This window comes from Xenopus laevis, chromosome 7L (genome assembly GCF_017654675.1).
Source record: "Xenopus laevis strain J_2021 chromosome 7L, Xenopus_laevis_v10.1, whole genome shotgun sequence".
Classification (NCBI taxonomy): domain Eukaryota; kingdom Metazoa; phylum Chordata; class Amphibia; order Anura; family Pipidae; genus Xenopus; species Xenopus laevis.
In genome coordinates, this window is record NC_054383.1 from 3,825,534 (window position 1) to 3,849,441 (window position 23,908).

Here is a 23,908-nt window from a genome sequence, read left to right on the forward strand (position 1 = left end):
GAAACCCGTTATCCAGAAGCTCTGAATTACGGAAAGGCCATCTCTCATAGACTACATTTTATCCAAATAATCCAAAGTTTTAATAATTGTTTCCTTTTTCTGTGTAATAATAAAACAGTCGCTTGTACTTGATCCCAACTAAGATGTAATTAATCCTTATTGGAGGCAAAACCAGCCTATTGGCTTTATTTAACGTTTACATGATTTTCTTGTAGGTATAAAGATTGAAATTCCTGAAAGATCTATTATCCGGAAAGCCCCAGGTCCCGAGCATTCTAAATAATGGGTCCCATACCTGTATCTTTGCTGGGATCAAGTACAAGGTGCTGTTTTATTATAATTACAGAGAATAAGGGAATTGTGTTTTAAATTTTAATTTTTAATTATTTGATTAAAATTAAGTCTATGGGAGAAGGCCTTCCTGTAATTGGAGCTTTCTATCTTAAGGGTTTCCGGTTAATGGATCCCATACCTGTATTAATAACATGGGATGGGAAAGCCAATAGAGTAGGAAGAAAGACTCCAGCAGGTTAACTGCCAACCCACAACAAGCCATGAGAACAGGAATGACCTGCTCCAAGACATGATAAGCCACTGATTCCCTCATAGACCATAAAGACATCAACAATATGGTACCAACACAAAAGCCCAGATTATGCCCAAAACAAGACTCAGATGCCATAAACAGAACTGTGGCACCAATAATATAACTAGTATAACCAGCCTATCAAGCTCCAGCAGAACAGATTAACCACCACCAGAATCTGGCGATAACTTGGATACATCTTCCACTAGTCCTAGAGCTCCTCTATGTTCCCAACCCTCAGTTCAAGCCTGTGGCTCTAGAAAATAAGGTTTGGCCTTCACCATCATCTAGCCCCACAGCTCACACCAGCCTTGACCACAGACAAACCTCAACACCAACTTGAGATCTGCTGAAGATCAACCAACTCAGTGCTGGTACAACACACAGTGAAGAGGAGAAGAACCTAAAGGAACCATAGAGAAGAGAGGCTAAATTAGCTCACAGGTAGGAACATGGGAACATATTTCTTCCCAATAAGCAGAAATGTACATATTGCTCATCTTGGGGCATCAGGTAAATTCTTCTCCATTACCTGGAAAACATCCCAATGAGTGACGAGGGAGATCCATCCTACTCCCCCCTGTCCTGTAGGCCAAAAAAAGTAGGAGGAAGGAGGAGGAAGTCAGGTGGTCTCCTGATTAACTTTCATTGTCTACGTTTAACTGTAGGTCCTGCCTCCTTGTCTGGGGAAGAAAACAATCAAATCCATCTGAAATGGGTAATCAAAGGGCATCCTATAGCATACCAAAGGCTAGCTTTGTTGCACTGCCCCTTTAAGGAGACGTTCATAGCTGTAAGTGGACCATGCTCTCTGGTCACTCCTCTTGCAAATCCCAACATGCCACATAACTTCAGAATCGGGCGTAAAATCTACATTTTTATTTTTCAGATAAGTCTTATCTTATTATACAGTGCCCAGAATGCAACCTTGGTGCCCATAAGGCAGATAATGATCAAGGTTTTGGCTGCGCAGCTCACGACATACAGTATCTGCCACTATAAATTTATAAATATCATTCTGTGTCACAAGCACTTTGTACTGCGATTGGCTCTGTCAGCTGCTCCCATTGCCCTGACTTATTAGTTATTGCCATATTTATTCACTGAAGATCTGTGTAACTGCTGAATATACTGTATCTTATCCCTTATAATACATGAGTGATACTCAGAGTTCCCTGTATAACTCAGCCTGCAGCCTTGTGTCTTTATATGGTCACAGAACAACCCCTCAGTGACTTCTAATATCCTTATCAATTACAGTAGGGGGTACATTATCCCTTATAATACATGAGTGATACTCAGAGTTCCCTGTATAACTCAGCCTGCAGCCTTGTGCCTTTATATGGTCACAGAACAACCCCTCAGTGACTTCTAATATCCTTATCATTTACAGTAGGGGGTACATTATCCCTTATAATACATGAGTGATACTCAGAGTTCCCTGTATAACTCAGCCTGCAGCCTTGTGTCTTTATATGGTCACAGAACAACCCCTCAGTGACTTCTAATATCCTTATCAATTACAGTAGGGGGTACATTATCCCTTATAATACATGAGTGATACTCAGAGTTCCCTGTATAACTCAGCCTGCAGCCTTGTGCCTTTATATGGTCACAGAACAACCCCTCAGTGACTTCTAATATCCTTATCATTTACAGTAGGGGGTACATTATCCCTAATAATACATGAGTGATACTCAGAGTTCCCTGTATAACTCAGCCTGCAGCCTTGTGCCTTTATATGGTCACAGAACAACCCCTCAGTGACTTCTAATCTCCTTATCATTTACAGTAGGGGGTACATTATCCCTTATAATACATGAGCCTGCAGCCTTGTGCCTTTATATGGTCACAGAACAACCCCTCAGTGACTTCTAATATCCTTATCATTTACAGTAGGGGGTACATTATCCCTAATAATACATGAGTGATACTCAGAGTTCCCTGTATAACTCAGCCTGCAGCCTTGTGTCTTTATATGGTCACAGAACAACCCCTCAGTGACTTCTAATATCCTTATCATTTACAGCAGGTGGTACATTATCCCTTATAATAAACGAGGGTACATTTTCTCATATGTTATGTATATATATATATAATTAGTTTACTTTTATAGTCAGGTAAATGGCCTTGCTGGTATCAGCTCCTCTATTCTGAGACCTGTGATGAACAAACTTAGCATCATGTAAACACGAATAACAAATCTCTGTCCTTGAGTTGCTGTTGGGCTCAGGAGTCATATGTTCCAGATATAGGAATTCTCACTGATTTGAAACAAAAACATCGCTGGATATAGGGACACGCTGATCTGTACATTGAGTGGGTGTGTGAGCCTCTCGGCCAATTATAGAGCCACAAAAACAAAATAATCTTAGTGCAGGTGTGTCAGCAGCTTAGAAATAGAGATCCAATCAAAGCCTTAGAATATTCCCCGGGCTAAATCAACCCCTAGCCAATCAGAGCACCCACAGCGTCAGACCATCCTGCAACCAATCAGAGAATCAAACATTCAGAACACTTGCATGGTCCAGACCAGTGATCCCCAACCAGTAGCTCATGAGTAACATGTTGCTCTTCAAGAGTCAAGAGTCAAGAGTGAGTTTTCATCCATATAAGTTTGTACAATACACAGTGAAACAAAACAACGTTCCTCTAGGACCCTGGTGCTACACACAACATAGATGTACCAGACAACAGACAAAAAGTGCAAAAATGTGCAACTTGTGCGAGACAGGACAGCACAGTGCAGGGACAGGACAATACAGGGCACACTCAGCAGATGTAATATGTATAGTAAATAATGCTAAACGTCAGACATGATGGGAGTATCATTATGATATGACAGTAGTAAGAACATGATAAAGAACATGATAAAGTGCAGATGTGCTCATAGAGAACAATTGTATCCAGTGGCTATTTATTTATACAATGGAGTACAGTGGTGTGTAACGTTGTGGTATATAGTAAGGTCAGAGGGAGTGTGAGTGTGAGTGAGATCTGTCCGGTCTCTGAGTATTCAGGAGCCTTATGGCTTGGGGGAAGAAACTGTTACACAGTCTGGTAGTGAGGGCCCTAATGTTTCGGTACCTTTTTCCAGATGGCAGGAGTGTGAGCAGTGAGTGTGAGGGGTGTGTTGGATCAGACACAATGCTGGTGGCTTTACGGATGCAGCGAGTGGTGTAAATGTCTGTGATGGAAGGTAGAGAGACACCTATGATCTTCTCTGCTTCTTCACTATCCTCTGTAGGGTCTTGCGCTCCATGACGGTGCAGTTCCAGGCCAGACAGTGATACAGCTGCTCAGGCTGCTCTCGATAGTCCCTCTGTAGAAGGTTGTGAGTATGGATGGTGGGAGATGGGATTTCCTCAGCTTGTGCACGAAGTAGAGGGGCTGTTGGGCTTTCTTGGCTAAGTAGCTGCTGTTGTGGGACCAGGTGAGGTTCTCCACCAGGTGGACACCAAGGAATTTGGTGCTTTTGACGATCTCCACATTAGAGCCGTTAATGTACAGTGGCAGGTGATCACTCCTAGTCTTCCTAAAGTCAACTGCTTAGACCCCTTAGACGTTGCTCCCGGTGGCCTCAAAGCAGGTGCTTATTTTTTTATATAAAGGCAAGTTTTAGTTGCATAAAAACATGTCTACTGTCAATCAGAGCCCTCTGTTGGCTGCAAGTCCACATAAAGGCTACCAGTAGTCAATCGCAGCCCTTATTTGGCACCCCAGAAACTTTTTGCATGCCTGTGTTGCTCTCCAACATTATTTTATACTTGAGTGTGGCTCATGGGTAAAAAAAGGTTTGGGACCCCTGGTCAAGACCAATGAGAACATTGACTGAATTAAACAGGTGTGTAAGGTGTCACTAATATCTCTGGGTTACTCCCCACCCAGGACAATAGCACAGGGAACGTTGCCGTGAGAATTCCGACATCCTTCCGATTTCCCAAGGCAAAAGTGACACTAATAAACCTATTAACTGATATCCCTATTCCCCTCCCACTCACCTGTGTATTTGAGAGCAGACACACACCCAGCAGTGCAAAGCAGAACTGCCCCAGAATCAGTCACAGGGTAAGTTACATCCTACGACCCCTTATAGATCTCATCTGTCCCCCAGATCTGCAGCCCCCAAATCTCCATACCCTACAGTCTACTCCCTTTCCACAGACTGACAAGATACTAAAGTTTTCTGTATTTAAAGGGGAAATCTACCCAAAGCAGTTCTTTTGCACAATGAAAATAAATTCACAATATTTCCAACCTCCATTTATTTCTCATTCTCAGTGTTTTTATAGTTTTGCTTAAATGTCATTGTTATTGACAGGAGTGTCTAACTCTGTACTGGTTGCGACTCCCCGAATAATGTAGCAGAAAGCAGCTTAGAGACCTGATACAAGAGTCAGACCCAGAGAAGAGAAAGGGATACAAATAGCTCAGTAACAATTACATTTATATATTTCTCTCTGACCGCTGAACTATTTCTCCCTTTTTTTCCAGATGATCGCGGGGCTGTGGTTGTTCACCTTCCTCGCAGGGGCTGTAAAAGGTGGGTTTCTCAGTAAAAGCTCAGTAAGTTTATTAGAAAATAGTGATGGGCGAATAAATTATCCAGGCGCAAATTCTTAACAAATTTTCTGTGATTCGGCGGTTTTAACACAAGTGACTTTTCCGGTGCACGTCCAAATTGTTTTGGACGCGCGTCGGAAAAGTCACTCAGGTTAAAACCATTGCGTGTTAACATTATTCGGATGCCCGTTGACTTTAATGCAGGCATCAAAAATTAAGTGGGGGTCAAAATTCACGTTTCGCAAATTTTTTGCCGTTATGCGAATTTGCAGGAAATTCACATATTTTTCTATTCGCTCATCACTATTAGAAAACCAAATAAATAAATTGGATCTAATAAACTGTTAGCCCCTCTATTGTCTGTTCTGCTGCACTGGGGACCCCTTGGATGTCCAGGCAAAAGATTTGAGAAGCCATTGAATCAGCAGCTATTAAGTCTGTTTGATTAAACAATGGTCTAAGTCTATACGTTCTACTGACCATTACAGGAAAATAAAGGGAATGTAACTAATATTGTAGAACGAATTAATTGTCTTCTAAAGAGACATCATTGTCATTGAAAAATATTTTAAAAACTGGTGGGGAGGAACAGGCTTTGGCATGTTGGGAAATGGGAGAAATCTAGAAGTTATGGACTCATGAGGTCTTTTCCATGATTACCAGGTGGGGAGGTTTGTTATTCCAGGATCGGATGCTTCCCAGACAGTGTCCCCTGGGCAGGAACAGTGGAGAGACCAATAAACCACTTACCCCAATCTCCGGAAAAGATCAACACTCGTTTCCTCTTATTCACTCAGCAGAATCCCAACAGCTTCCAGGTAAGTGGCAATAATTTCTTCTCTCTTGGTAGGGAAACCACTTGCCCTGACTGCCTTACAGTAAAGAACCCCTTCCTATGCTGATGGTGAGATCTCCTTTCCTCCCCACCAATGAATCACTCATTCCCCCTCTCTTGGTAGGGAATCCCATAACCTGACTGTCCTTACAGTAAAGAACCCCTTCCTATGCTGATGGTGAGATCTCCTTTCCTCCCCACCAATGAATCACTCATTCCCCCTCTCTTGGTAGGGAATCCCATAACCTGACTGTCCTTACAGTAAAGAACCCCTTCCTATGCTGATGGTGAAATCTCCTTTCCTCCCCACCAATGAATCACTCGTTCCCCTCTCTTGGTAGGGAATCCCATAACCTGACTGTCCTTACAGTGAAGAACCCCTTCCAATGCCATTGATGAAATCTCCTTTCCTCCCCACCAATGAATCACTCATTCCCACGCTCTTGGTAGGGAATCCCATAATTTGACTACCCTTAAAGTAAAGAACCCCTTCCTATGCTGATGGTGAGATCTCCTTTCCTCCCCACCAATGAATCACTCATTCCCCCTCTCTTGGTAGGGAATCCCATAACCTGACTGTCCTTACAGTAAAGAACCCCTTCCTATGCTGATGGTGAGATCTCATTTCCTCCCCACCAATAAATCACTCATTCCCCCTCTCTTTGCAGGGGATCCCATAACCTGACTGCCCTTACAGTAAAGAACCCCTTCTCATGCGGATAGTGAGATCTCCATCCCTTCCAACCAAAGAACCCATATGCCAACCCCTTCCTTTTAAGTAGAACACTCAATGCTTTTGATGAGAACTTTGGGAGATTGTCAGTGGTCCAAGCACTGGTGGGTCTTTTCATCCTCCTGGTATTTTTGTTCATAGGAGCTGCTTTCCATCCCTATAGGGGGGCTACTGCAATGATCACTTTGAATAATACAGTATGTTGATCAGATTAAACCAAATGACTCAAGTGCTTTAAAACAGGGACTGTAGCGCAGTCAATTATATATATATTTTATACTCTGTGTGTTTCAGGAAGTCTCGGCTATAAACCCCTCCACAATCTCTGCATCAAATTTCAGAAGCACCCGTAAAAGTCGCTTTATAATTCATGGCTTTATTGACAAAGGGGAAGAGAGTTGGCTGCCAGACATGTGCAAGGTAAGTGATTATTATAACCCTGTGTGATTTTTATAAACAGTCACTAAAATACAGAATCCGACCAATAATTCCCTTCCTTGTGAAAATCCTTAGACAATGTTGCAAGTGGAAGACGTGAACTGTTTCTGTGTGGACTGGATGGGGGGATCCCGGGCTCTCTATACCCAGGCAGCAAACAATATCCGTGTTGTGGGCGCAGAAGTGGCTTATTTCATTGACACCCTCACGGTATTTATATTTTATTATCATCCTATCTTGAACCCTATAGTGTAAAAGGGGGACATCGTTCATCAGTCTTTCTTCATCCTTCATTATAAGTAATCCCAACCTGACCATCGTATTGGAGATCTTATCTCAGTTACTCCATGTTCTTCACCTAGATAGTATGAAAATAATCCTTATTTGTGAAACATCCATTAAGGGGGTAATCTTAAATAGCACACCAGTTGTAGATTGAGTTTATTTCACATTAATTTTCTTGTTGGTACAAAGAAATATATTTTTTTCTTGAGTCCCACCTCTCCAGTGTAAACAGTCAACATGAGCACCCCATCCTCATAACTGAGCTCTTCCTTTCCATGAACCCAAACATCTCTGAGTTTCATTCTTTAGTTCCATAATATCGTTTTGGATTTAGTATCTTCCAAATTTAGTCTAATCTGAAGGAAACTCTTATGAGGACAGATTCTCCTTAGAGGAACTGGGGCTTCTCCACCTGCTGAAAAATGCTGGTAAAAGCCACACTTGTGATAAGCCTTGAGAATACAGGGGCAATATGCAGATATAGCCATCTTTATCTCAATGGAGACGTTGATCCATCTCTTACTAAACCCACCATAGAATATAGCAGAGGTAACTACTTGGAGTAGGCTTTGATATCACTCTGATATCAGATGGAGATCAGATGCAGATGGAGCTTTCAGAATCTGACAAGCTCCATCAATGCCTGAGAATGGAGTCTGAACTGAGACACATCACTCAGGGAACATGTTATGTGCAGAATATTAACATGGATATTCATTCCATTAGAGCATGTATGGATACTCTCCTGCTAATGTACATGTCATTGGGCACAGCCTTGGAGCACAAGCTGCCGGAGAGGCTGGAAAGAGGAGGAAAGGGATTGGAAGGATCACAGGTAGGTCTGAAAACTGAGGCTTTGCCTGTGACTCTACCTTATTCAGGTTTCCAAACACATGGCTGGTCAGGTTTGTCAACGTGTTTATTCAGGCATGAGCTTTGTTTCATCAGGTCTTGATCCAGCAGAGCCCTATTTCCAGGGGACCCCAATTGAAGTGAGACTGGATCCATCTGATGCAAAGTTTGTAGATGTTATACACACAGATGCAGCCCCGTTGATCCCAAATTTAGGTAAGAGCAACACATCATGTTGCACAACTGCTTTCCGTCTTAATATCTCTGTTGTTTGGCTTCTTCATCACCCCATATGTTTTTCTATTTTATGGTTTCAGGGCTAGGAATGAGTCAATTAGTTGGCCATCTTGACTTTTTCCCCAATGGAGGAGAAGAAATGCCGGGGTGTAAGAAGAATGCCCTCTCTCAGATTATAGATATTGATGGAATCTGGCAAGGTAACTGTATAGGACATATGGAATGGCAGAAGTGATCTCAGGATTAGCACTTAAGGTTTTGCTTGCACCCCTTATATTTGTGCCTTTGTGCATGATGTGTGTATGTTTTTCTACATTAGTATGATGTGCTTGAACATATGTAGACACCTGAATTGTGCATTATTTGCCTTGTGTAATGTTCACAAGTTTTGTCATCAGTAAAACAACTCTGGGTGAATCATATTTGCTGCCCTGGTTGGGCAAGGAGTAATGTCCACCTTAGTCTATATAAGGCCATGGTTACCACACTTGGAGTTTCACCGTATGACACGGGCACCCACAGGCTAATACTAAGGATACAGATAGAGGAAACATTGAAATATCTGTCCTATAGTCATAGTCCAATAATGCATTGTCATCCCAAATTCCAAACGAAATGGCCTTCAAGATGAGCTTTAGGTGTATCTAGGACAGGGGTCCCCAACCTATTTTACCCATGAATAAGAATGCACCAAATCCACTAAATTAGGATTCTGCCAAATCCTTTGTGAAAGATTCACCAACCCAATTTGCATATGTAAATTAAGGGGGAAAGGGAGAACGGCACATGCAGCAAGAGGTTGAAAAATTTTGACCAAACTCAAGAGTAATACCACCAACACTAGAGAGGTCGTTTTTAGAGTTCTTCTATGGCCAACCATGGTGAATTCTCCACCCTTTCATAAATATGCCCCAACTCCTTCGGTTGACTTTGATGAAGTGAAATAGAAATTATTTTTATTCTACTTGTCATAATTTCCATGTTCTTTTACAAGGAACTCGTGACTTTGTGGCGTGCAATCATCTTCGGAGCTACAAGTACTACACCAACAGTATTCTCAATCGCGATGGCTTCGTTGGTTTCCCCACCGCTACCTACGACACCTTTAAATCAGTAAGAATGTACAAACATGATAAGTCAATAGCGTTTCATCCTACAAAGTCCAAAAGACCAAACATGGAACCTGCCTTTGTTGCATTTACATCTGTCGACTCTTTAGGGCAAGGGACTGTCAACTTCTGCTGGAGCTGAAGGGATGGAGGATGGAGTTCTAAGTGTAAATATGTTACTAATTATAATCTTCCTTTACCTGTCCCCAGGGCTCTGTATTTCCATGCCCCAGTGGTGGGTGCCCATTAATGGGTCACTATGCTGATACCTATTCTGGACTTATGACCAGCGGCCAGAGATTTTTCTTGAACACTGGTGATGAACAGCAATTTGCACGTAGGTTTCCCTTGGATAATATATTGGGGTTGTTCTGTGCTTATCTGACATCAGGGGTGGAATTTGGCTTCTGGTGGGAACCACCTCATATTCGTAGCAAGATCTGCACCAGTCAAAGGGCACACTTGCACCTCAATGAGCTACACAAAAAAACCACAGTGATGCACCCTACTATAACAATCTTGCCCTTCCTCTCTCTTCCTACCTACAACTGCTCAGTGGGGGCCCACTATGTGAGGAATAGGGATGTAGCGAACTGCCGTTTATGTGTTCGCGAACGCCGTTCGCGAACACCGGCAAAAAATGCGAACAGTTTGCGAACTTCGAACATCCGAAAATCGTTCGATTCGAACGATTTTAATCGTTCGATCGAAGGATTTTCGTTCGAATCGAACGATCGAAGCCATTCGATCGAATGATTTCATTCAATCCAATGGCTTCGATCGTTCGATTCGAACGAAAATCCTTCGATTTTAGCGGTCGAAGGAATCGAATGGTCGAATGGTCGAACGATTTTTGACGCGAACGCCTATTGGCGAACGTCGCGCGACGTTCGCGAACATTCGGGGACGCGAACAGTCGAAGTTCGCGCGAACTAGTTCGCCGGCGAACAGTTCGCTACATCCCTAGTGAGGGATCCATGACATCGGCTCCAGCTTGAACCTCTTATGGCCCATATAAGTCACTGGAGGGGGGGTAGGATTAAAGACCCTGCCAAATCTCTGAGTCTGTTTCCAATGAACCAGCCAATAGAAATTGCATACACATTTTCCTGTTCATATTACAGATAAAACCAAATTGACCTAATTCTATCATTCTCTTTTGAGAATCTGCCTGTAAGCGACTCATGAATTAATGATTGTTCTGTTACTGATCCAGGTTGGAGGTACAGGGTGACGGTTCAGATCACCAGCTCTCAGGATGTACAGGGATATTTCCATGTGTCTCTCTATGGGGTAAATGGAAACACCCGCCAGTACGAAATATACAAGTACGTTCCCTCATCTCTATATTTCTTCCTTATTCAAAACCTTAGTTAGTAACCCAGGGGGAACTTGGACTGGAGGATCAATACTTTCTAATACTTGTGTCTTTAATTTGACTCTGACTCATTCTGTGCCGTGTCCTAAATTATGGGGCAACTCTGTTTAATTAAAGGGGCAAGTCATGAGGCTCCCCTTATTGATGTGGGTAAATAATACTTTCTGTATTTTCCTACAGGGGGACCCTTAAGTCTGGCAGTTCTTACACAGGGTTCATTGATGTGGAGTCTGATGTGGGAATCTTGGATAAGGTGAAGTTTGTTTGGAACAATAACGTGATCAACATTCTCCTGCCAACAGTGGGAGCTCAGTCTATATCAGTGCAATATGGAAAAGATGGCAGAACGTAAGTATGAGCCGCAGTCCTATCACCAGCTCAATGATGATTGGTCAGGACAGGTGACTCCCTTTGTCTATGTTTGGAAATTAGCCCTAGTGCCACCTAGTGTTGACATGTCTACATCACATCAATGAAGAATATGTTCCCCTGTATCTACTTCTGTCACCTGTATAAACTTATCTCCTAAAGGAAAATTACTTTTCGGCATTCTCCATTTTTCTTGTATCCTTTAAGTCACTTTAATCTTTAAAAACTGGTAAAAGTTGGCACAATGTATTGAATATACAGATATACCTTGATTGAGGCAAGCAGTATGGCAGCTAACACGTGATAGTACTGGTGTAATTCTTCCCCTTTTCCATATCAGGTACAAGTTCTGTGGCAGCGGCTCCGTGAGAGAAGAAGTCCTTCAGACCCTGAATGCTTGTTAAAGTGACGGCAGAATCAGCACTTTGATGTTTTTAAAATATAAAATAAAAATAAAAAACTCAGTTTTTGTTCTTCACTGTGTCCTCCTAGTCTTTACATGTCAACCTTCACAGGTGAAAAATATGGACTTTACTGATCCCACCCACCTCTACCCATAATCCCACCCACCTCTACCCATAATCCCATCCACCTCTACCCATAATCCCATCCACTTCTACCCTTAATCCCACCCACTTTTCAAGAAGCTCCTCCTTAGTACAGGGCAAAGTTTGTTACCCTGTTACTGTGATGTTGAGTGTCTGATGCAAAAATTGGGACTGTTTCAAGAGTGGGATATTAAAGGTAGAGTTACATATAAAGGAATAGCAATGGGAACGGCAGGCCCAGCAACACATAGAGAGGGAATGAATCCCAGTTTCATCACAGGTTTGTGCAACAGACAGATTTCCCCAAGGATTCGGGGGGGATACAGATATTGGGCCATAGGGCCCAGTATCTTCTAATCATGCCACATGCACTGACATTCATCTTATCCTATTGTCTCCATCTTGTCCTATTGTCTCCAGCTTGCCCCACTGGCTCCATCTTGCCCTACTGTCTCCATATTGTCCTACTGTCTCCATCTTGCCGCTACTGTCTTCATCTTGTCCTATTGTCTTCATCTTTTCCCAATGTCTTCATCCTGCTCTAGTATCTCCATCTTGCCCCACTCTCTCCATCCATTCCAAATTGTCTTCACCTTCTCCCACTGTTTCCATCTTACCCTACACGCTACATCATGCCCTGCTGTCTCCTTCTTGTCCTACTGTCTCCATCTTGTCCTACTGTCTCCATCTTGCCCTGCTGTCTCCTTCTTGTCCTACTGTCTCCATCTTGTCCTACTGTCTCCATCTTGCCCTACTGTCTCCATCTTTTCCCACTGTCTCCATCTTGCCCTACTGTCTCCATCTTGCCCTAATTTCTCCGTCTCCATCCACCCTACTATACCTGTTATCCATCACTATGTAAATGTGCTGCTCTGTAGGGACCACCTCAGACTGTACCCAGTGCAGCTTCTCATATTAGACCCTTTTTCGACAGTTTTACTTGAATAGAGAACAATTAGTTGCTCATATCAGATTCTGCCCCCGTAGAGCTTACATTCCATGCTCAGACCATAGTTGGCAACATGATCTTTTTTTTACAATATTATTCACCAATCCCCCATCCCTACCAGACACTCTACATCTGTTCCTAGGGTAAAGGTGCAGAAAGCACCCATTATTGTCAGTCCTCTAAAAACCTCTAAATAATTATTACCCTTTCATTTGTCACAAGGAGTTACTAACGTTCCCCTTATTTGGGGCCTCAGAGGAAAAAATGGATTTCTAAGTGTGGTCCTGCCCAACTCTTTCTTGTCTCACTGCTGCAGCAACAAGTAAACAGTGTGTCCAGTATGTTGGGCCTTTTTATTGAACTTAAACCTGGTGATTGGGAGATGTTGATGTTCAGCAGACGTCCATCCTGCAGACAAAGAGAAGGAATTGAGAGGAAGCTCATGGGAACAAGTTCAAAGTAAATATCCAGCGTCACACCCACTGCCCCCCAGTTACCTGCATTTTGCACTGTGTTGTTTTATCTACTTGGAACATCGACAAGTTTCCCCTCGTATCTGAACTGATTTCATCTAATTATCAAGAAAGAGTGATATAAAAATGTTGCAATATATTTGGTGATTCACTGATAGCAACAATTTGTTTCTGTTTAAAGGTGAACTTTTACACATGCTTTTTTGTATATTATTATTTTAATTATATTTGTATAGTCCCAACATATGTCACAGCAGATTACAAAGATTATACGTCATTCCCATCAGTCCTTGCCCCAGTGAGCTAACAATCTAAGGTCCCTATCATATTCAAATTAGCCCCTGCTCGAGTGAGCTTACAATCTAAGGTCCCTTTCACATTCCCATCAGTCACTGCCCAGTGAGTTTACAATCTAAGGTCCCTATCACATTCCCATCAGCCCCTGCCCCAGTGAGTTTACAATCTAAGGTCCCTATCACATTCCCATCAGCTCCTGTCCCAGTGAGTTTACAATCTAAAGTTCCTATAACATTCCCATCAGTCCCTGTCCCAGTGAGCTTACAATCTAAGGTCCCTATCACATTCCCATCTGTCCCAGCCCCAGTGAGCTGACAATCTAAGGTCCCTATCACTTTTCCATCAGTCTCTGTCCCAGTGAGTTTACCATTAGTCTCTGCCCCAGTGAGCTTACAATCTAAGGTCCCTATCACATTCCCATCAGTCCCTGCTCGAGTGAGCTTTCAATCTAAGGCCCCTATCACTCTACCATCAGTCCCTGCCCAAGTGAGCTTACAATCCAAGACCCCTATCACATTTGTACATAGGAAAATGTGGAGAAAATGCCAGAAAACAAAGTCTTATGCTGCAAAAAATGTATTAACTGGAGTCTCCCGTCTGATTAAGAACTGATACTGGGGCTTCATTTTCCCAAAATCTAGTAATTCATAGCAACATGTCAATGAGTTTGTTTTTGTTGGTCTATTACTCACTATATGACTAGTTTAAACCTGGGGTACTTTGCATTTCTTATTTCAATAAGCTCCACTACAACTTGGGTTTCTGCAGCCATTCCCCTTGGACATCTGTCATGAAGGCTTCCCTTGCCAGTTCTTTAATAATCTCAAGGGTCGAGTCATTTCCTGATACGGTCACTAAGATTTTCCACATTGACGCACGAGAGGAAGAAAATATATAAAAATATAAATATATATGAACACACAAAGTAAAATCATCTAACTTAACACATGTGCATTAAAGGTGTATTTGACCTTGATGGTATCAGTGCCTCTATTCCTAGACATTAGAAGCAACAAACAAGTATCACGTAAATGCGAATAACAAATCTTTTGGCCTTGAGTTTACTGTGGGTCTCATGAGTCATGTGTTCCAGACATAGGATTTCTCACCTCTTATATATATTAAAAAAGCTTCAGATACAGGGAAAGGTTCATCTGTACATTGGATGGGTGGGAGAGCCTCTCCCAAATGAGCATTAGAACAGTCAAATTAGTGTAATACCCCTGACTGCTAAACAGACGAGGTACAAAACCCACTCCCTACAGCTTTGGGTCAATCAGAGACAAAAATGAAAGTGGTGGAGCTGTTGCTGTGAGAATTCTGACATCCGACCAATTTCCCAAGGCAAAGGTAACATCAATAAACTGATATCCTTATGCCCCTCCCACTCTCGAGTGTATTTCAGAGCAGGGACACACACCCCAGTAGTGCACAGCAGAACTGCCCCGGGATAGATAGAAAGGGTAAGTGGATGGTTCTAAAATACTACACTTTGGGATTCAGATGGGAAGATTTAGCATCCAAACACCGAAGATGTTTTTGGGTGGAGATCCCCTACAATTGCTGCAAAAAAGCCTCCATTCTGGACGTAGCAGGTCCAACTGTCCTTTTCTGATTGTGAAATAGAAATCCCAGGTTAGAGAGAAGAGAACAGAAAATAATTGAAAGGCAGAATAAACATCAAATATGACAAACTGCAGAGAGGCTCACATTCATTTGCGCAATGATAGGTATCAATCTGCCATGTATTTTTTTCTTTCAGATGATCAGTGGACTGTGGTTGGTGGCCCTTCTACTGGGGGCTGCAAAAGGTGGGTTCCTGAATAAAAGTCTTGAGGAAAGATATAAGCAGGGTCTAATGTTGACTTGTCTAGGGCACACAGTTGGGTTTTCCTATTCACAGTTGAATCCTTAGTCAAGGTGGCTGATCAAATAGAAATAGAAATGAAAGGGCTTTGGGGGTGCTGGGAAATTCAGAAGTTACAGACTCCTGAGGTCTTTTTCCATGATTACTAGGTGGGGAGGTTTGTTATTCCAGGATCGGATGCTTCCCAGACAGTGTCCCCTGGTCTGGAACAGTGGAGAGGCCAATAAACCATTTACCCCAATCTCCGGAAAAAATCAACACTCGTTTCCTCTTATTCACTCAGCAGAATCCCAACAGCTTCCAGGTAAGTGCCAATGATTCCTTCTCTCTTGGTAGGGAATTCTATAACCTTCCTTTGTTGGTGGTTAAAACGTCAAAATTATTACTAAAGAACTTTGTGTAGTGGACTACCAAAGGAGGTCTCCAAAACTCTATTTGGGATAAAGGATATAACATAAACAAAAGTGTTAAATAAACCATCTGGAGAAGCCAAATAGTCTTTATCTGCATCAAGCAAAACATACGGATAAGGAATTTGCACAGGTTTTCAAGGACATTGGCAAATTCTCAACGTCCCAACGTTGGTGGGTCCTTTCATTGTTCAAGCCAAACCCTCCCTTAAACTGTTGCAATAATCTTCTTGAATTATATAGCATGACAGAGGCACCTTCCATCAGCAGCTTAAACCAACTTACCACAGGACTGTATGAAGGGCCAGGAACTGTATGTGACTTATTATTCTGTGCTTTACAGGAGATATCTGCTATAAACCCCTCTACAATCTCTTCATCGAATTTTAGGACCAATCGTAAAACTCGTTTTATTATTCATGGCTTTATTGACAAAGGGGAAGAGAGTTGGCTGACAGACATGTGCAAGGTAAGTGATTATTATAACCCTGTGTAATATTTGTTAGCAGCCAGTAAAATACAGAAGACGACCAATAATTCCCTTCCTGCAAATCCTTAGACAATGTTGCAAGTGGAAGACGTGAACTGTTTCTGTGTGGACTGGATGGGGGGATCCCGGACTCTCTATACCCAGGCGTCAAACAATATCCGTGTTGTGGGTGCAGAAGTGGCTTATTTCATTGACATTCTTTCGGTTTGTATATTTTATTATCATCCTATCTTGAACCCTATACAAGCGGGACTTTATTCATCAATCTTTCATATTCCCCCTAAAACTTCTCTTCTTCATTATAAGCAATCTTAACCTGACCATCTTATGAGTGATCCTATTTGAGTTACTCCATGTTCTTCATGATCTCCATGAGTTTTTTCCATGAACTCAACCATCTCAAAGCCTCTTACTTCAGTTTTATAATGTCCTCTTTGACTTAGTATCTTCCAAACCCAGCATCTAATAGAGACAAGGATTTGGTAAGTCGCATGATCCAGTAGTTAATCATTCACCAAAAACAAAAGCACTGTGTAGGAATGGGTGACATTGAATGTTCTTGGGAGGGTTCTTGTTGTCCTAACTTGGATGCTTCTCCACCAACTGAAAAAACAGATGCCCTGTATATTGAGCCCAAGGTAAAGAATTGGGTTAATTCATCTCATTAGGAACTTGGGTTATCTTGAACCATCTCCTCACCTTAGATTACAGGAGAGCAGCCTTTGATATCATACTTGGATATATCTATACACATACCCCATTATGGTGGTCCACTGGTAATATTAATTCAAGCAGCACATTCATGCTCTGTTAATTGATGTATTCTAGACATAAAACATTTAGGCCTTCATGAATGTATTTGCACTGGGGCTTTGACAACTTTGTGGGACCCACTAAATATTTTCCAGTAATGTCAAATAGGAGCCCTAATAAATTTCTGCACAAAGGCCCACTGCTGACCAGTTTATACAGCTGGAGGTGCAATTATTAAAAGGTATGTCCCATCTGTATGGTTATTTGGGTGCCGAATAATTACACAGACATTCATTCCATTAGAGCACGTATGGATACTCTCCTGCTAATGTACATGTCATTGGGCACAGTCTTGGAGCACAAGCTGCCGGAGAGGCTGGAAAGAGGAGGAAAGGGATTGGAAGGATCACAGGTAGGTCTGAAAACTGAGGCTTTGAGTTTGAATGTGTCAAATCCTGGTCTTGGCAGCTGATTTTATACAGACGGTTCATACCATTTTTATAGAAACCTTGGGGAGTTTTTTTAACGATTTTTCTTTATTACTGCTCAAAATATGATCTACAATTCTTTAATCTGTTTTCTCTCTAAGTACTGGGATTTGTGGTTTGATAGGAAAGGTAGCTCTTACAACACATAGATAAAGGTAAAAACCGAGACCACAGTCCCAGTAGTGCAGACTTCTCCACCTTTGTGGGGTCCCGAAGGTAGTCAAAATCAAGTTAGTTATTACGAGACTTCTGCAGAACTTTAAAATTACATTAATTTTACTGGACGAATTGTTAAACTTGACACTTAATCGCTTTATAATTTATTAACTGGAGATTTAATCCAAACCAGTATTATTAAAAATTATATACAATGGTGGGAATTAATTACCAGTGATTGGAAAGATGATAATTACATTTTGGCTCATTTATCAATTTAGCACTTAGTCACTTTAAACAGAGCACTTAGTGACCTTAAGTTAAAGGAGAGTATTTTCATTACAATCTTTGCACTAGCACTTTACAATTACATATAGGTTTTAAGTACATAACATTGGTCAGGTTTATCAACTTTCCTATTCAAGCAATAGCTGTGTTTCTCCAGGTCTTGATCCAGCTGAGCCCTACTTTCAAGGGACCCCAACTGAAGTGAGACTGGATCCATCTGATGCGAACTTTGTAGATGTTATACACACAGATGCAGCCCCAATGATTCCAAATTTAGGTAAGGACAGTAAGCCCTCTCTCCTGTATCTTCTTCAGATCTACTTCTATCCAACTCACCAGTCACTTTTCTCTTCCTCTTTCCTCTTTTCTCATTTTCTTTACCATCATCCCATCTTTCTCTTCCACTTCTATTTTTTCCTTTGGTTTTCCCCATTTTTTCCCTCCACACACACAAGAAATCAAATAATAGCAAAAACCATTACCAATATGTCCATTTTAGCCATGAAACAGCTGTCTTTGCAGATTTAAACAACCAACCAAGAATGGTAATCAGTAGGTTCCTTTATGTCAGCATTGTTGTGCCAGAATGTGTTTAATAACTGCAGGTCTTGGAATGAGCCAACTAGCTGGCCATCTGGACTTTTTTCCCAATGGAGGAGAAGAAATGCCGGGGTGTAAGAAGAACGCCCTCTCTCAGATTGTAGATATTGATGGAATCTGGCAAGGTAACTCCTTCTCATGTAAGCATTTGGCGGGTTTTTATTAGTTACTAAATGTAGTGGATATGTATGCCTACATTAGTATTGGTTTGTCATCTACATGTGCCTATGCATGTGAGTAAGCCATTGTTGTACATCAGGAAAAAGCTTATAAGGCATTTTTCCTGTCTTACCTTGGCAAGGGCAACTGTCAAACTAAGGCCATGATTGCTAATTTTTTTTTAGTTCAAGCTCCTCTTTGGTCAGGGCACTCCGAGCCTTATAACATAGATACAGACTGAGGAAACATTGGTGTATCCAACACCAAGCAATGGTGCCAAACTCCATATCTTAAACTAACTGACCTTCAAGACCTTTCAGTTTTATCTATGAGAACATATTTGTTTTCTCCTCAAATCTGACTCTAATTGTCATTCAGGCTATCACTCTGCTATTTAGTGCTCTTAGTCCCTCCAGGGGAGCTACTGATCCAAGGAATAGAGTTTATATTGGTTAGTACTACTGTCAGGTTCTGTTTTGCTTGTGTGGTTTCCACTGAAGTCTAATGCCACCAACACTAGGTCTTAAAGGATAAGTAAACCTTTAAAATAAGTGAATGTAAAATTGATGAGGGGGCTATTCTAAGCACTTTTGTATTTTTGCATTCATTATTTATTTTCTTTTTATTCCAAGATATTAAGGGATACGTGTTCTGTTAATATGAATGAATTTTGTTACAACAGCGCCACCTGCTGGTCAGTTTCCCACCAGTCTGACCACCAAGTAGTCAAGGAAGTTGTCAGGAGAAAGAAAGAGGCTGATGTTCTTCTGCTTAGGAAAGATTTGAGAAAGGTTTCTAATTGTTTTCCTAAGCAGAAGAACATCAGCCTCTTTCTTTCTCCTGACAACTTCCTTGACTACTTGCTGGTCAGACTGGTGGGAAACTGACCAGCAGGTGGCGCTGTTGTAACAAAATTCATTCATATTAACAGTACATGTATCCCTTAGAATACAAATAAAATAAATAATGAATGTAAATTACAAAAGTGCTTAGAATAGCCCCCTCATCAATTTTACATTCACTTTTTTTTAAAGGTTTACTTATTCTTTAAATGCTCCATCCTGGTTGAACACAACTGCTTTAGATCCTGGAAGAGTCATTCAGGGACCTGTTTTTGAGGAGGTGACATAATAATGATTATGATGGTTCTGGCTGGTGAAGTTACCACCTATTTATAAAGATTTCTAAAGTTTTTAGTGTTCTTCTCTAGCCAATTGTGGTAAACTCTCCACCCCTTAGATCAGGGATCCCCAACCTTTTGAAGCCGTGAGCAATATTCAGAAGTAAAAGGAGTTGGGGAGCAACACTGAAAAATGTTCTTGGGGTACCAAATAAGTGCTGTGATTGGCCATTTAGTAGCCCCTATGTGGATTGTCAGCCTACATTGAGACTCTGTTTGGCAGTGCACCTGGTTTTTATACAACTAAAATTTGCCTCCAAGCCTGGAATACAAAAATAAGCTCCTGCTTTAAGGCCACTGAGAGCAACATGCAAGGAGTTGGAGAGCAACATGTTACTCACGAGCTACTGGTTGGGGACCACTGCCTTAGATTAATACGACCCTCAGTTTGTAGTCTTGTAGCCTTGTAGACCCTCAGCCTTGTAGTCTTGAGTTTAAAGAAGTAAAATACGGCAAACTGACTCTTAGCCTAATTGTCTTAAGGAACGCGTGACTTTGTGGCGTGCAATCATCTCCGAAGCTACAAGTACTATTCCAACAGCATTCTAAAGCGAGACGGCTTTGTTGGCTACCCCAGCTCAACCTACAACACCTTTAAAACTGTGAGAATGTCCAAACACAAGCAGGCTATGGATAAAGCATAAGGCAATGCACTGGAATGAAATACTCCCTTGATGGCACTAATAATAATTTTCTTCTGCCTGTCCCCAGGGCTCTGTATTCCCGTGCCCCAGTGGTGGATGCCCATTAATGGGTCACTATGCCGACACCTATAAAGGACCCATAACTGGTGGTCAAAAGTTTTTCTTGAACACTGGTGATGAAAAGGATTTTGCACGTAGGTTTTATTGGGCATATTTTGTGCTAATCTGAAAAACATATGCACCCAATTATCACCATCTTGTCCTAATGTCATCGTTGTGCCCTACTGTCCCCACAATGAAGTGCTTATTCCTTTTATCCTCCGACTCTTCCTACCTGCAATTTCTTAGTGTGGCCCCATTACATGAGGGACCCATGGCAGTAGCACTTTCTTGGACCCCCTTTGGGATAGTTATGGTACCATGGAGGCCACTGGGGGTTAATATTAAAGTCTATGCCAAATCTTTGACTTTGTTTTTAATGAACCAGAATAAAGTTCCACAATATCATCTGACCAGGTTCATTAATATTTCACAATACAGGTATATATTGCTCAGATATGAATTAATGATTGTTCTGTTGTGGATCCAGGTTGGAGGTACAGGGTGACGGTTCAAATCACCAGCTCTAGTGACGTACAGGGATATTTCCATGTGTCTCTCTATGGGGTAAATGGCAACACCCGCCAGTATGAAATATACAAGTACGTTCCCTCATCTCTATCTTTCCTCTTTATTCAAAACATTGGTTTTAATTGCATCCAAGTCATGAGGCCCCACTGCCCCACCTTATTAATGTGGGTAAATAATGTTCTTTGATTTTTTTCCTACAGGGGGACCCTTAAGTCAGGCAGTTCTTACACAGGGTTCATTGATGTGGAGTCTGATGTGGGAATCTTGGATAAGGTGAAGTTTGTTTGGAACAATAACGTGATCAACATTCTCCTGCCAACAGTGGGCGCTCAGTCTATATCAGTCCAATATGGAAAAGATGGCAGAACGTAAGTATGAGGCACAGTTGGCATCTCAATAATATTATTATAGGGGAAGGTTAATGGCTGACCCTTCTTCCCCTGTACATGATAATACCTATAGTTCTGCTTGGTTTATCTGCCTGACACATCCTATAGATGCATATTTATATCTTAATGAACAAAATTGAAAATACAGACTATTTGTAAGTACAGTAACAAATAACATAATGTACCCCTACTGTAAATGATAAGGATATTAGAAGTCACTGAGGGGTTGTTCTGTGACCATATAAAGGCACAAGGCTGCAGGCTGAGTTATACAGGGAACTCTGAGTATCACTCATGTATTATAAGGGATAATGTACCCCCTACTGTAAATGATAAGGATATTAGAAGTCACTGAGGGGTTGTTCTGTGACCATATAAAGGCACAAGGCTGCAGGCTGAGCTATACAGGGAACTCTGAGTATCACTCATGTATTATAAGGGATAATGTACACCCTACTGTAAATGATAAGGATATTAGAAGTCACTGAGGGGTTGTTCTGTGACCATATAAAGACACAAGGCTGCAGGCTGAGTTATACAGGGAACTCTGAGTATCACTCATGTATTATAAGGGATAATGTACCCCCTACTGTAAATGATAAGGATATTAGAAGTCACTGAGGGGTTGTTCTGTGACCATATAAAGACACAAGGCTGCAGGCTGAGTTATACAGGGAACTCTGAGTATCACTCATGTATTATAAGGGATAATGTACCCCCTACAGTAAATGATAAGGATATTAGAAGTCACTGAGGGGTTGTTCTGTGACCATATAAAGGCACAAGGCTGCAGGCTGAGTTATACAGGGAACTCTGAGTATCACTCATGTATTATAAGGGATAATGTACCCCCTACTGTAAATGATAAGGATATTAGAAGTCACTGAGGGGTTGTTCTGTGACCATATAAAGGCACAAGGCTGCAGGCTGAGTTATACAGGGAACTGTGAGTATCACGCATGTATTATAAGGGATAATGTACCCCCTACTGTAAATGATAAGGATATTAGAAGTCACTGAGGGGTTGTTCTGTGACCATATAAAGACACAAGGCTGCAGGCTGAGTTATACAGGGAACTCTGAGTATCACTCATGTATTATAAGGGATAATGTACCCCCTACTGTAAATGATAAGGATATTAGAAGTCACTGAGAGGTTGTTCTGTGACCATATAAAGGCACAAGGCTGCAGGCTGAGTTATACAGGGAACTCTGAGTATCACTCATGTATTATAAGGGATAATGTACCCCCTACTGTAAATGATAAGGATATTAGAAGTCACTGAGGGGTTGTTCTGTGACCATATAAAGGCACAAGGCTGCAGGCTGAGTTATACAGGGAACTCTGAGTATCACTCATGTATTATAAGGGATAATGTACCCCCTACTGTAAATGATAAGGATATTAGAAGTCACTGAGGGGTTGTTCTGTGACCATATAAAGGCACAAGGCTGCAGGTTGAGTTATACAGGGAGTATCCATGCAGGAGGACCACATGCACTAGTTCTCTTTATATCTCTATATATCCATGAAGGAAATTTCCCTCTTTTCTATATCAGGTACAGATTCTGCGGCAGCGGCTCTGTGAGAGAGGAGGTCCTTCAGACCCTGAATGCTTGTTAAAGTGACGGCAGAATCAGCACTTAAATATTGTTTCAATATGAATGAACATAAAATAAACAATTTGCTCAGCTGTTGTGTTTTGTTGTGTCATTTCCCACCTCCCAGTCTGTAGATACTAATATTCACTGGCTCCACCCCACCTCTAACCCATAAATCCACCCACTTTCCAAGTAGCTCCTCCCATCTTAGAGACTGCCATTTCCCATAATGCATAGTCTGTTAGCCGTCACTGTAATGTTGATTGTGTGATGTAAAATTGGTACTGGTGCAGCCCCACCAAATAGAGTAACAGACTCCTGCAGGAGTGGGATACTTGGGGTACAAAAGGGAACTGAAATGGGGACATCAGGACCAGCAATACAGAGGGAATGATTTCCAACTTCCCTACAGGTTTTTGCAACAGACATATGTCCCAAAGGATAGAGTGGGGCATAAAATACTTTTCTGTTGGACTCAGTAACTTCTAATAAAGTCTGTGTGCCTGATCTGGACACTTCTGGCTTATGTGCAGGACCAATGGTCAACTACATCAACATGTCATCTCACCCTCCTGTCTCCAGCTCAGTCTACTAACAGTA

The 23,908-nt window shown here is 41.7% G+C and overlaps 2 protein-coding genes across 4 annotated transcripts; both read left to right on the top strand.

Moving 5' to 3' along the window:
- Positions 1–4,584: 4,584 nt before the first annotated feature.
- Positions 4,585–11,849, top strand: LOC100036900 (pancreatic lipase-like). Of its 2 annotated transcripts, NM_001097678.1 has the most exon segments (13): positions 4,585–4,654; positions 5,081–5,129; positions 5,813–5,967; positions 7,012–7,137; positions 7,231–7,365; positions 8,167–8,275; positions 8,389–8,508; positions 8,610–8,729; positions 9,524–9,642; positions 9,849–9,975; positions 10,855–10,966; positions 11,197–11,364; positions 11,726–11,849. In NM_001097678.1, coding segments are annotated over 12 exon segments (1,404 nt in total). In that variant the 5' UTR covers positions 4,585–4,654; the 3' UTR covers positions 11,790–11,849.
- A 3,066-nt stretch (positions 11,850–14,915) lies between these two features.
- On the top strand, positions 14,916–23,398 carry MGC116497 (uncharacterized protein). 2 transcript variants are annotated; one of them, NM_001096158.1, is given in 13 exon segments: positions 14,916–15,002; positions 15,415–15,463; positions 15,669–15,823; positions 16,273–16,398; positions 16,489–16,623; positions 17,476–17,584; positions 18,262–18,381; positions 18,710–18,829; positions 20,527–20,645; positions 20,755–20,881; positions 21,277–21,388; positions 21,518–21,685; positions 23,267–23,398. In NM_001096158.1, coding segments are annotated over 12 exon segments (1,404 nt in total). In that variant the 5' UTR covers positions 14,916–15,002; the 3' UTR covers positions 23,331–23,398.
- The last annotated feature ends 510 nt before the right edge of the window (positions 23,399–23,908 follow it).

What these genes read in the sequence shown, in the direction of transcription:
- LOC100036900 (XM_018224202.2), top strand. Translation starts at nt 5,081, where the DNA reads ATGATCGCGGGGCTGTGGTTGTTCACCTTCCTCGCAGGGGCTGTAAAA. An exon ending in CCCGTTGATCCCAAATTTAG is followed by an intron (nt 8,509 to 8,609) that starts GTAAGAGCAACA and finishes TTATGGTTTCAG; the next exon opens with GGCTAGGAATGAGTCAATTA. An exon ending in CCTACGACACCTTTAAATCA is followed by an intron (nt 9,643 to 9,848) that starts GTAAGAATGTAC and finishes ACCTGTCCCCAG; the next exon opens with GGCTCTGTATTTCCATGCCC.
- MGC116497 (XM_041568590.1), top strand. Translation starts at nt 15,415, where the DNA reads ATGATCAGTGGACTGTGGTTGGTGGCCCTTCTACTGGGGGCTGCAAAA. An exon ending in CCCAATGATTCCAAATTTAG is followed by an intron (nt 18,382 to 18,709) that starts GTAAGGACAGTA and finishes TAATAACTGCAG; the next exon opens with GTCTTGGAATGAGCCAACTA. An exon ending in TATGGAAAAGATGGCAGAAC is followed by an intron (nt 21,686 to 23,266) that starts GTAAGTATGAGG and finishes TTTCTATATCAG; the next exon opens with GTACAGATTCTGCGGCAGCG.